General features: G+C 35.3%; 1 protein-coding gene across 8 annotated transcripts in view; it reads right to left on the bottom strand.

The window, feature by feature from the left end:
- JMJD1C (jumonji domain containing 1C) overlaps window positions 1–13,805 on the bottom strand; it is a 343,413-nt gene that overhangs the window by 64,012 nt on the left and 265,596 nt on the right. For all 8 annotated transcript variants that reach the window (XM_087432153.1, XM_087432156.1, XM_087432151.1 and 5 more), the window contains one exon: window positions 13,266–13,379. Coding sequence is in view for 6 of the 8 variants with exons in the window: in XM_087432156.1 (XP_087288282.1) it covers window positions 13,266–13,379 (114 nt within the window). In the remaining 2 variants the exon portion in view is untranslated. The remainder of the gene's footprint in view (window positions 1–13,265; window positions 13,380–13,805) is intronic.

Below are 13,805 nucleotides of genomic sequence, written 5' to 3'. Positions count from 1 at the left end.
TATGTTTTAGATTATCTGGGGAAAAAGTTTTATCACGTCACTCTTCTGCTCAAAATCCTCCAAAAGCTTCCATTCCAATCTCAGAACAAAGTCTTTATAATAGCTTACAAAGCCCTAATCAATCTACCTCTATTACCTTTCTTACTTCATTTTCTACTAATCTCCATAATAGTTGTCTCCTTGCTATTCTTTGAAAGCTTTCATTTTAGGGCTAACACTTCCTACCAGGTTTTATTTTTATCCATAGCACTTATCGTCTTCTAATATACTAAAATAGTTACTTTGCTGTCTGTCTCTTCTCACTAGAAGGTAAGCTATATGAAAAGCAGGGAGTTTTTTTTTCTGTTTTGTTCATGGCTGTACCTTAAGTATCTAGAAATAGTGCCTGGGACATAGTAGGTGCCTAATATTTGTAAAACTGAATTAGTCATAGAAAAAAGGGACACATCTCTAAGACAAGAGAAAAGGAGGTAAAGAAAGGTGCAAAACAGGTATAAGGACAGGAAGTTAAAGGGGTTCCTGCTGGTAACCTCAATTTCCTTTCTGCTGCAAGAGAATGGTCATCTACTAAGAGAAAAAGAGGAAGTTGAGTAGAGTAGTGTTAATTTGAAATGATTGCTTTAGGAAATGGAAGCTCAAAAGGAGCATAGAAAAGGATGCCAACTGCTACTAAAGGCTCAACTGAGACTGGAGACAATACAATAACATCAGAATACATGGACTGTTAATTTTCTCCTGCAGTGTTAAGCATTTAGGCCAAGGCTTTCCAACAGAATTTTCTGTGATAATGGAAATGTTATATATCTGTACTATCCAAGATACGGCTATGAGTACTTGAAATGTAGCTCTTATGACAAATTGAATTTTTAAATGTACTTTTACTTAATTTAAATTTAAATAGCCACATGTGCCTTGTGGCTACCAATAATGGTGCTGGTAAGAATGGCTGAAATAATATACCACAGGAGAACTATCTTGGCTGGAAAAAAATGAAGAGAAAACTAGGAGAATGTAGGAAATTCACCGATTACGTGACCAACTGGTGAGGTGGTAAAGTCTATGAATGACATCTGTTTTGTCTGCTCAGGGTTTAAAAAACAATTATTTCTAATGGGCTTCTTGAAAGTACACATATCATGAACTGAGATTTACCCAACCAGACCTATTCATTTCCTGAACTCCTACTATACTTATTCTCTTTATCACAAAAATTCTATAGGGCACAAAGTTCTTTTGTATATATTATCTTATAGACAGTGGCAACACTATCATGAGACAGGTATTAAATACCTAATTTTACAGATGAAAAATAAAAAAACTGCTAAGTGGTTATACGCCTTGCCCAATATTTCAGATAGTAAGCAGCCGAGTTCAGATCTGAGTCCAAGTTGGCCTGCTGTTCTGCTACCAAATTTTAATACTTTAATAGACTGTAAACTTTTGCCTCCACCAAGAGAGCCAAAATTTCATACGATGATACATTTTATAGTATATGTAAATGACTAGATATCTTAAAATAGACTCTATAAAATTTGGCAACTTTTTCTTTAACTGTTGTGTGCTGATTTGTGTTCTTCTCTCCATATTTTAAAATTTGATTAATTTGTAAACTATTTCTGATTTTAATAATATTAGTACTAAACTACACAGAGGTACCCAAGCTGTGCTATAATCCAAATTGAATTCATAAAAAATATAAGTACAAATATGTATATTTATACCTATTTGTGGAACAAGAGAGAATGGGAAAGAGAAAGCTTGGAAGTGATCAAGAACAATAAAAACAAATCAGTAGTTCAGCCCTCTCCTTTACAGTGCTGGTAGTGAACAAGATTAATTAAACACACTCTTGGCCAGAAGAGAGCCTCACAACCCTTCACAACACTAACAACATGCCAGTCAGATGCTACCAACTGATCCAAGTTTGCCTGACTGATATAACATAAGCAATAAACATTAAGAACAATTCTCAACAGTGGGCTGTGTTAAGCATTGGAAGGAATAGTTAGTATGTAAAGGAACTTAATTCCTTGAAAATAGGAATGGAAGTGGGAGAAACAATAAAAACCTATCCTTCCGAGGTGATTCAGGTATTGTGTTTTTGAAGTTGTCAGGGAAGAGGGAGAATCCCCCTCTGCCCTTTCCCTTAAGGTTCTTATGGCTGGCCAAATAATCAACAAGACAGGTTAGCAGGAGAAAATAAAACCAAGTTTAATAACATATATACATGGGAGAAACTCAGAAATGAGCAGCTCCTCCTTCTGTCTAAACTGCTTACTTAAGTATTGTAGCTAAAGGCGAGGAAGGTGTTGGGGGTGGGTAGTGGTCCGGGATTTCAGAGGGGAAGACAATTCACATGGAGATAGAAATGCAAATGTTTGTCTGACAATTCTTTTCAGGGCCATCTATAGAGAACGTGGCTCTATTTTACATTATCATTACAGCCATCATGATAATAACTCCTTCCTGAAATAGACCTTTTGTTTTAAATTCTTTAGGCAATTTGGGAGGGGAAACTCAAATATTCTTCCTGAGTTTTCTGAGTCTTTATTGTCTTCAGCTCGAAATAATCCACATACCAGAGTGGTGCTTCCTGGGGTAACTTGCCCTGAGCACCATCAAAGTCCACATACTAGATAATATCTTAAAGGCCTTTAAGTTTAAAGACTATATATACATGAAGAGGCCTTATATATCCATATTTTTTATTCATCCCTGGTATACATAATTTTCTATTTCCAAAAATGGCTATTTCATAAATGGCAGAGGGAAGAAGGGTTATTAATTGGGAATAATAACATTATTTCATTGTAGAGTACCTGACTACCAGGCAAAGATCACCTAGAAAAATACTGAATTTTTAAAAAACTCCCTTATTAATGTAAGTGCAAATGTGACGGAAAGATATTGCCCATTTGTAATTAATAACTCTCAAATAACTAGGTCTAAATATCTCAGAGAATGTGTGAGTGATACAAGAATTTGATCTGAAATTAGACTGGATTGGTAGGGGACTATGGATAGCCAGGAGAAAATATTACAGTAGCAAGATTCAAGAGAAAGTAGAGCTATGGTGACCTTCAGAAAGGAATGATAGATACTTTCTCACATTTACAGTGCTGGCAGCACTTGCCAGGCCACTGTCTGCTAACCACTTAGTTCTACACTGACTTGACAAGACTGCTTTGAAGGCTTCTTTTTCCAGTTGTCTTAATCTACAGTCCAATAGCTCTAAATAAAAGGGGGGAGGGAAGTCTAGGGAAATTGTGTATGCAATAAAATTAAGGAAAAAATTAACCTTATATTTAGGAAAGATGTCAATTCTAAGAAAAATAAAGCGCCAAACCAAAGAATGATATGCAAATAAGAGACTCTTCCCATTTAATGTCTCACAAAGGCAGGGTGATATTGTAGAAATAATATCTTGGAATCAAGTTTTTCATTCAAGTTCTGTTTAGGCTACCACTAGCTGTGTTGTGTGAACCTAGATGCCAAGTCACAACTTCTCTAAACCTCATTTTCTTTGTCTATAAAAATTGCTATTACATATTCTCTCCCTTCCTCTTACTTCTCCCTTCTTCTCCGTTTAGCCTTTCATTGTCGTACACTCTCTCTCTCTCTAATTTTACTAAGAAATACAAAGGTCTTGTAAAGGAGAGGATGCAGGTGGGAGAATCAACACCGACACACCAAAGTCACATGGAAACTAGTATTATGAGAAGCAAATCTTATGAGTAAGCAGAAGAAACCTGTCTGCAGAAAGGAAATTGAGGAAGGGGGGAAGAAGGAATATGTGACTCAAGTTCCTGACTTTCTAGTTCCTAATTCCATTCTGATTAAGGTTCAGCTGTACTTTCCTGCTATGGATGTCCATGACATTGCCTGTTGTATCTCTATAATATCGCCATCCCTTTTTTATTTAATCTAGTTTGAGTGGGTTTCTATTTCTGCTACTATTCATTTGTAAATTAGATGTCTCAAAGACTTAATATATGTATCCTGAAAGCATTACACAAAATTAAGATAACATACAATCTGTTTTCCTCATAAGGCTACCATAAGAATTAACTAAAATGATGTACATGGAAATATCTTGGAAATTGAAAACTAGAAAGTCTTTCTCAATGGTAACTAGTGATGGCTGAGAATCTTTGGAATCTGATGTCTACAAGCATACTTTCACATACTTTAAATTCATAACAGCAGCCACAAAAAATTAAAAAGAGACTGGCAGATTTTTCAGCATATGATCATAGCAGATTTGGGATCAGGAGAGAACTATTGCAGACTGTGACTTATAAACGTTTTTAATCTGAATATTGCAGAACAGCTCATACTTGGGCCCAATTTCAGTTAAAATAACACTTTTCTGACTCTCAAGGATACATTTTCAACACACCAAGTTTTGCAACCAATTTTTACAAATGAAGAACTCCCTTTTTAATGGTAGCAGATACGCATTTGGGTAAATCATCATACCTGATTTGTGGGATCTTAATACGCATGTTTCATAACTATTTTGAAATTATGACGATAGAAAATCAGGTAGGTGGGAGATAAAAGGAGTGCTTAGAATGCAGAGCAAGATTATTGAATGTTAAAACATGATATACCAACTTTAAATTTTAAAAAAGCCTACTTAAATAAGGAAGTACAATGATTCTGTTTTAGCTATTGGTTCCCCTTTTCTTTTAGTCCATCCTACTTTCTAGGCTTCAGCTTGGCTCCACTATTGCAAGCTGTCACTTTTGACTAGAAACGGAATAAAGACAAGTACTACACAATAGCAGCTTCCCGCTCTGGCCTCATCTCCTAGGCCACCCCCAGGCCAATGCCTGCCCACAGATGCTGATCCTACCAAGCCAATAACCCACCAGTAATCAGTTCACAGCTATGGCTATGATCCTGTAGTTTTTACACTCTTGGCACAATGTATTTCCTACAATCTCACAGTTCTCATTTTTACAGTCTTTACGGCAACAAGGTGTCTCTAAATTTCAGTCAAATGCTAATACAAAGGCAAAGTGAAATGGAAAAGGGAGATGTGTACAAAAACTCAGGGTCTAATTGAGAATGTGCTTAACTTCTGTCAAAATATAAATCAGAAACAGATATAGAAAAATACAGAATAGAAAGCTCTTAGTAAGTACTATCAACCCAAATAATCCTGTTATTTCAATTTTGCATAATTCAGATTTGCAACCGGCACAGCCTGAGCTCAACAGTTCTCTCTTTTGAGATAAACATAGATTTAGGCTGAATGTCTCTTATCCCTGAGATTAAAATAATTAGTCAGAGATTAACTCGATTAGGTTAATGTTGGTCAGAAATGCTTGTTTTTCTACATTAAGCAAGTTCACAGAATTATGGCTCTAAGTGTTGGGAAGGACTTCAAAGTTCATTTAGTCCAACTCTTATTCAATGCTTAGAGGATTTCCAAACCATAGTACTATACCCACATGACCTCTCCCCAGAGCCAAACAAAAAAACCATTCTGAACTTGCTGAATATCACTTATACTTTTTGAGATAAAAATAACTACCAGCAGCAAATGGAGCTTATGACTTTCCCTGTGGAAAAAAAAGGTAAGCGTGTGTTGTGGAGACTAATACCATAATAGGGTTCTGCATCTTTTCTTTTTTTTTTTTTTTTTTTTTTGGTGAGGAAGATCAGCTCTGAGCTAACAGCCATGCCAATCCTCCTCTTTTTTGCTGAGGAAGACTGGCCCTGGGCTAACATCCATGCCCATCTCCTCTACTTTATATGGGATGCCGCCACAGCATGGCCTGACAAGCGGTGCATCAGTGCACGCCCGGGATCCGAACCCGGGCCGCCAGCAGCAGAGTGCACGCACTTAACCGCTACGCCACGGGGCCAGCCCCTGCATCTTTGCTAAAATCATTTTCTTAAAATAATAGTTTAAGAAGTCACCATGGAATCTTATCTAAATACGCTTCTTAAAAAGGGGGCAATGGGAGAAGAAACACTACTACAAAGATATATTCTGTCACACACTGACCATGGTTTGTACCAACAACAAAAAAGTTTATCTAGCACCAGGTGCAGAAAGAATGGTAAGTGTCCCAGAGAAGACAAATAAGGCAGATTTTTAAAAGTTAACAGGCGCAGATGGTGGCAGAGAAATGTTCAATAGTTGCATATGGTAGGAAGAGAAAGAAGTTTTAAATTATCTACCAAAAAGGTTTAAGACTTTAAAAGAGAAATTTAGAACACGTCTAAATAGCTACCTTCTACTGAGCAGTTTCCATGTAGTAATAAGCTTTTTAATATATCATTCCATTTAATCTTTCTAACAACTCTGAAGTAGATAGTATCTTTATCTTACAGATGAGCAAATCATTTATTTAGGATGCTTTCGACTTTCCCAATGTCACATAGATAGCAAATGGCAAAGCTAGGATTTGAAACCATATCTGCGAGAACTGACTTCAAAATTCATGCTCTTAAACCATCATGCTAGACAGATTCTCTAGAACAAAAGACTCCAGTGAAGACCCAATCAATTAGCTGCTTCCGAAGTATTACAATAAACAGATGCCAGTATTATGTAGAAAATTTTGTTACTCTCTTGCTTGAAAGCTTCCAATGATTCATACGGCCTACAAGATAAAAGCCACTTAGTAACTGTACTTAGCAGTCCTTTTCCTCTTTTATCTGACTCCACAATACTTATTTATCTAGTATGTCAATTATTCAAAATCAAACTCTCTTTTCTAGTGAGGCTGATATTCTACTGTCCCCTAAATTTATCTCCTCTCATCATTGATCATGCTATCTCCCTCCCGCCAAACATCTGCCTTACTCTCCCTATCTTTCACTTTCATCTCCATTCAAATAAATCCCATTCAAGTTTTACCTTGAAAGAGACTTCTTTAACCATTTCAATCTCTACTGACTTCTGTCTTTGTATTCCTAAAGTCTTTACTATGACTTTGGCTCCTTAAATGAAGTCTATTTCAAGGAAATTGTTTTTTTATATAAGTTCTTGTCATGGATTATAAACACTGAAATAAAAAAATAAGGACTATAACTTATACTTTATCAACTTTTAAAAACCATTAAGCACCTAGCAAGACGCTGTCAATAGGGAAAGCACAGAATTTAAATAACTGTTAAACTGAATGAAGTCAGTTGGGATGTTTCCAAGGCCAGATATTAAAAATTTTTAAGGGGGCTGGCCCGGTGGCCTAGCAGTTAAGTGTGTACACTCCGCTTCGGCGGCCCAGGGTTTGCACGTTCGGATCTCGGGCATGTACCACGTACCGCTTGTCAAGCCATGCTGTGGCGGGCATCCTATATAAAGTAGAGGAAGATGGGCACGGATGTTAGCCCAAGGCCAATCTTCCTCAGCAAAAAGAAGAGGTTTGGCAATGGATGTTAGCTCAGGGCTAATCTTCCTCACAAAAAAAAAAAAAAAAAGAAAGAAAGAAAAAGAAAAGAAAATTTTAAGGGTAAGGGGTAAGTCAAAGGGAAGTAGAGTCTAAGTATAAAATTTCTATTCAAAGACTCCTTTCTGCGGAAGAATCAACTGAGTCAACACTCAGTAGAACACTAAGAGCTCTAGCCCCTCTATCTTCTGCGCCTCTGTTTCTCCTCTCAACTACACTGCAGATGCTCTCATTCTTGGAGGGTAGGGGTGGGTGCAGTCCACTCATATCCTAATAGGAAATGTGCTTCCAGTCTTTCTCATAAATTCCTATAAAACATATCTCTTAATACCAAGTTCAGTCATCACTGCAAAAAACATCTAATTTCTATCTTAAGGAAAAAAAACAACAGTTTGCTGGGCAGTATCTGGAAGTCATTTATTTTTTTCTTTTAGTAAAATTAATAGGAGAGCTGTAATTTGATACCAGGAAGAAAACAAAACTGAGAGAAATTCTGGGAGAGCAACATTTACACAACTATACTGATAAGTGCTATATCTGGTCAAATTCCCATTTCCTATAGAGGAATGTTATAGTTTAAAAATGCTCTAAAGTAATATATCTGTAATACAAATTGAAGTGAGAATAAAGAAAACTTTGAAAAAATCTTTTCTCTATCCTCCAAAACAATACTAACATAAAGTTCTGTTTACTTCCTTCTGTAAACTATTAGCAACATCATCAAAGTTTCCTAGGGAATAAATCTGCTTGCTTATAAGCCAAGTTACTACCAACAAGATTTTCAAACTTTTGTCAGTGGGTCACTTATGTCAAGTATTTAATTCAACAAAATATAACGTTTGCCTAGTAACAGCCAACCAACCAGTTAATTGTTCATGTTGGCTGATTGTGGGCTAAATTTTACCTCACTCACATTATCTCATCCTTGTTGTGAAGCGACTCCAAACTCCATAGGACAATAACAAAAATTTAGAAGGAAAAAATACATGTCTGCTATACTACACTTCCTAAACTGGTAACTTACTTACCCTAAGGCAATCATTTGAGCTCTTTTTAGTAAACCAGATGTGTTGACCAACAACTACTTTAGGGATATTCTGAAACTACAGCCAATAAATTTATACAATCAAAGATGGAAAAATTGTGGGTCAAAATGGACTCAAACTGGGAAAACAACTTTCTCAGTGAAGGACTAAGAAAATGATATATATACACATCTGACACAGTCCAGATACATTCATTAACTGAATAATGTTAAGACTCTTCTTTGCTCAAGGCTTTAAAAAACTTTAGTCCAGGTACTGAGAAAATACTCAGGTTTGTTCCACCCATTCTCTTTTCCTTCAACCACCAACTCACAGCACAATAGTGCTATATCTAGTATTTAGTAAATAAGTTTAACGTCTATATTCATGATGACAGAAACTGTAGAATAGTCTTATCTAAACCTTTACCAGCTTATTATGACCTAGACCTTCAAAAAGGATCATTTCTTCAGGTCTAGGATGGTTCTACTTTATTCTAGGGAAAATATTTCATTACTACAATGAAGTTTAATATATAATAAGATAAAAAAGGGTATAACTTTGAACAAGCACATTCTGCTTAAAACCTCTAATGGTTTTAAACTACTGCCTTTTGTAATATTCTTTTATTACATTTAAAAGCAAAGAGGATTGTGATCTCTAGAAAATACTGGACTGACAAGCCAGACCAACCCAGCTTAATTGATATGAGTCATACACAATTTTCAGGTAAGAAATAATCTCTTCTATATCCTCTATGAAGCAACCAACTTGAAAACTGCAAGTGTGTGCATGGCCAGAAGCCAAAATCCAGGACAAGATGATTTCAAAATCATGCTAAAAGTTCAATGTTCACATTTCATGATGAAACTGTTTTCACATGAATTTATTAAAACTTCAAATTTTAATGGAAAGTTTTTTAAAACTTCTGTAATCGTCCTCCAAAGTAAAGCAACAATACCACAGAAATCATAGTAACTAAAAACAAAACAAAAAATCCCAAAACCATAAAAAACATCTTTAAGAATCAATAATTTGTTTTTTCCTCCTTCTTCCCAGCTAGCTGAAAGACACAGTAGAATCTGCAGAGTTCCCTCCTACTTCCTCTCTTTTCCCTTCCCCCTCTACTTCAAAGAAAGTTAACTGCAGCCAGGCATGATCAGGAAATCTAAAAGGAGGAAGCAGAAACTCATTTGTGTGCATAAGGAAGGAAAAAAACAGAATTAACAATACCATGGTATGCTGCTTCAGTGACCTAATTAATATGCATCCATTATATTGTCTAAGATGTTGATTTGATTTCTCTCCTCATTCAACTTTCTTTCCAAAATACTGAAAACTATATTCTATGATAGTTGTATCCTGATTCCCCCAACTACATGTCACCTAAAAAACCAATCAGATCAACTTAATACAGGTCATCTGATATTCAATGCATTGAAATCATTCAGAGATAAGTGTAGGATTCAAACCAGTGACCTAAAAGTGAAAGGATCTGTATTAATCCTGAGTCATCTGTTTCCTAACCATCACCCCACAATCTATGTTATCATTCTGATATACTGATATAGTACAACTATAAAGGAAACTAAAGGGAGCATACTATTACAGAATAAAATACTGAGAACTCAAGGAGAAAAGATGGCGAATGAGAATTCCCACTATAAAAACACTATTAGGGGCCGGCCCGGTGGCCTACTGGTTAAGTTCACGTGCTCCGATTTGGTGGCCTGGGGTTCTCGGGTTTGGATCCCAGGTGCGGACCTACACACCGCTCATCAAAGCCATGCTGTGGCGGCATCCCATATACAAAAATAGAGGAAGACTGGCACAGATGTTAGCTCAGGGCCAATCTTCCTCAACAAAAAAAAGAAAAAAAAACCGAAAACAAAAAACCCCTAAGCAGGGCCGGCCCCGTGGCTTAGCGGTTAAGTGCGCGCGCTCTGCTGCTGGCAGCCCGGGTTCGGATCCCGGGATCGCACCGACGCGCCGCTTCTCCGGCCACGCTGAGGCCGCGTCCCACATACAGCAACTAGAAGGATGTGCAGCCATGACATACAACTATCTACTGGGGCGTTGGGGGAAAAATAAATAAATAAAAATCTTTAAAAAAAAACCCCTAAGCAAAACGTCATTAATTAGATTCACAGCAAAGCATCATTTGTGGGATTTTTTTTTTTTTTGGTAAGGAAGATCAGCCCTGAACTAACATCCATGCCAATTCTCCTCTTTTTGCTGAGGCAGGCAGGCCCTGGGCTAACATCTGTGCCTATCTTCCTCAACTTGATATGGGACGCTGGCAAAGCATGGCCTGACAAGTGCTGCATCGGTATGGGCCCGGGATCCGAACCCAGGCCGCCAGCAGCAGAGCACGCGCACTTAACTGCTACGCCACGGGGCCAGCCCCGTGAGAATTTTTAAAACAATACTTATGTGTACTAGTGACTCTATACACAAATGCCATTTCCAAAGAAGACTTTTTCCCTAGCATACTTAAGAAGTCTATGAAGGATAATTAACACCCAGATGCAGAAGAAATTGCCTCATGAAATTTAAAGAAGTGAGAAAAAACAGGGAGACCATTTAAAAAACTCGTTCAATTTTCCCTGTGACTTACATAGGATTACCCTAAGGTTAAGATATGTCAAGGCACTACTTACTAAATCTATGCCAGTAACAGCTGCCATGTTTAAGATGCCAAAAAACTTAATGTACTGTTTGAACAACTGGTTAGAGAAAAGCATTCTGGGATAAAGCCACTCTAATTACATGAATTGTTTCATTTACCTAGAATGTGTCTATATTTCATTTAAATAAATAAATTTGAGAACCTAGACTGAGCCATCTCTGCAGTAAATTTTCATTCAAAATATTACAGTAGGTGTCTATCATTTATACACTGGAGAAAATGTTTTTATATTTTTAACCTGATGGAAAAAAACCCTATATATAAAAATTAAAATACATTCCAAAAAAGCTCTATTGTAAACCATCTATTATTTCATAAAACTAACTAAACTAACTAAAACTCATAAGACATGCTAAAATTAGGGTATGCTAGATCCTAAATCAAGTGCTGTTAGTGTAACTCCTTGTGATTTTTTAGAACTAAGAATTCACATTATTTGTGAAACGCAAATGGTTAAAATGTTAAGTGAATCACTTCACCTCTGGAACATATAGTACCCGTTAAGGCCAGAGGTTGACTTACCTACACTAGCATAGCAACATAAATAGCTTAGTAACAAAGATAATCACACAATTCACCAAATCTAGCAAGATTTTAGTTCCTGTGCCTTTATTTTTAATAAAATGATAGAATTATCAGAATCTAAAACAGCTTAAAAATGTAAAAAAACCCCAAAACTATGTTAGCATATTCTTTCAATCATTATAATTATAATAAAAATGTAAAGTTTTAGGCCACCTGGCAAAACAATTTATTTTTAAAAGTAATTTCTACATAATAATTTCACTTCTCTAAATCAAATCCAAGCTGAAATTTCCAGAGTGCTAATCAGCAACCACAGAATTAAAACATTAACTGTTGGAAAGTTCCTTTGATTTTACTTAGACTCACCTAGTCTAATTCCCAGTAAAAGACTGTTAGAAATGAAACAAATTTATAATAAGGTCTATAGTAAGCCTTCACAATTAAAAACAAAATAAAACTCGAGGGAAAAGCTCTAATACTTCCAATATTAAACTGACACTTGCTATAAATTTTTACAAAAAAATATTGTAAGCAAAGAGCAAAAGCTAACAGTATAAAAACGAGGTCATTTAATAAGAAAAATGTGAAAAGACAGAAGCACATCTATGTAGACTTCAAAATAGGAAATAATATTTAACTGAGGGAACTATCATCTCATTTTGGTATATCTAATAGAAGAGGTTCATAACTACTCTAATTCCCTAAGTACTATAACTTCACATACAACAAATCACTGCTCATTAACTCAAGCTCTTGCTCTTTCCATGGCAACGATGCCTCTACATTTTATTTTTGAAAAACAGTAACTATTCTGAAATGAAATAGGAGTGCTGACTTTCAGTTCCATTAAAAAAAAAGTCAAACTAGTTCACTCATCCTTTCCTTCAATACAATTACTATATTATTTTAAACATTTAAGTAGAAAGAAACTTATAAAATATATAGATTTAATTCAGTCTAAAATCCAAATATACAAAAAAACAAACTGTGCATTTAAATTAACGGATAGAACTCCACTAGAAATTTTAAAAAACATTTAGCTTACTACTTTTGATGAGTTTCTTCAAATGATTTAATTCTAAAAGCCTACTAGAAAATATTTCTCCAATCAAATGTATTTGTATTTAAACTGCGACAACAGGAAAGTAAAATTTAGAAACTCAACTGTTCAATTAATGACAACCTAAAGGAATATTCCCACTGAAAAAGAAAATGAACTATTATGTTAAACTGATATATATGCATATAGTAAACACTAATCTCATTTAATTACATTAATTGTCCCAATTCATAACCTTTAGAGTTGGAGACAAAGATAATTTATACTAATATCTAACCAGTTATTTTCTAACAATGAACATTATTTGGAATGGCAGGGACTTTATTTTGTTCACTTGTGTATCCCAGTGACAGAATGCTCCCTGGCTCATAGTAAGTTCTCAGTATATATTTGTTGATTGGATAAATGAATCATTTATGCTATAATAAAAATTTATTGAACGCACTGGCTTCCTTGCACACCTAGATGTTAGCTGGAATTGAGTTTTCAAAAGAAGATCTGAATATCAGTGATATTTAATGATAGTTAACTTTTAAAAGCAACCTAAAATTTCTTACCTGGTAGGGCTGAAAGGCACTATCTTCAGTTAAAAAATCCAGTTGTTTATCTACAAGGAATTCTACCGCAGTGATTGAACTGGGTATACTTTTTTCAACCAGGGGTTTGAAAGTCTGGTAAGAGAAAAAAAACATTTCTCATGGTTATTTTCTGAGTTTTATCCTCAACATGTGAAGGGTTATATATAAATACAATGTATTAATGTCATTATCATAACAGTTTTAGGACACAAATTAATATTAGTTTTCATATTATAATCTAAAGTAATGCTTTTATCCATACAATATTTTATATTCATTAAAAAGGAATGAAGTAGATTTACAAAAGATGATATGAAAAAATCCCAGTGTATTAAGCCCCAGTTTTTTATTTAAAAAAAGGGATATAATCAAATATACACGTGTATGAAAATTTCTAGGTTAAAAAAAGAGAAAATGCTTCTGAAAAAGTAAACTGGGTAGGAGAGCGTATTTACTCCAACTATTCTTTAAAAAAAAATTAAGTATTATTCTCTATAAAACAGAGTAGTTATGACTTAC

This window comes from Ceratotherium simum, chromosome 6, assembly GCF_057802395.1.
Source record: "Ceratotherium simum simum isolate JZ-2026a chromosome 6, ASM5780239v1, whole genome shotgun sequence".
Taxonomy (NCBI): domain Eukaryota; kingdom Metazoa; phylum Chordata; class Mammalia; order Perissodactyla; family Rhinocerotidae; genus Ceratotherium; species Ceratotherium simum.
Note: the sequence above shows the minus strand (reverse complement) of the source record. Positions and strands in the feature narration are given on the sequence as shown.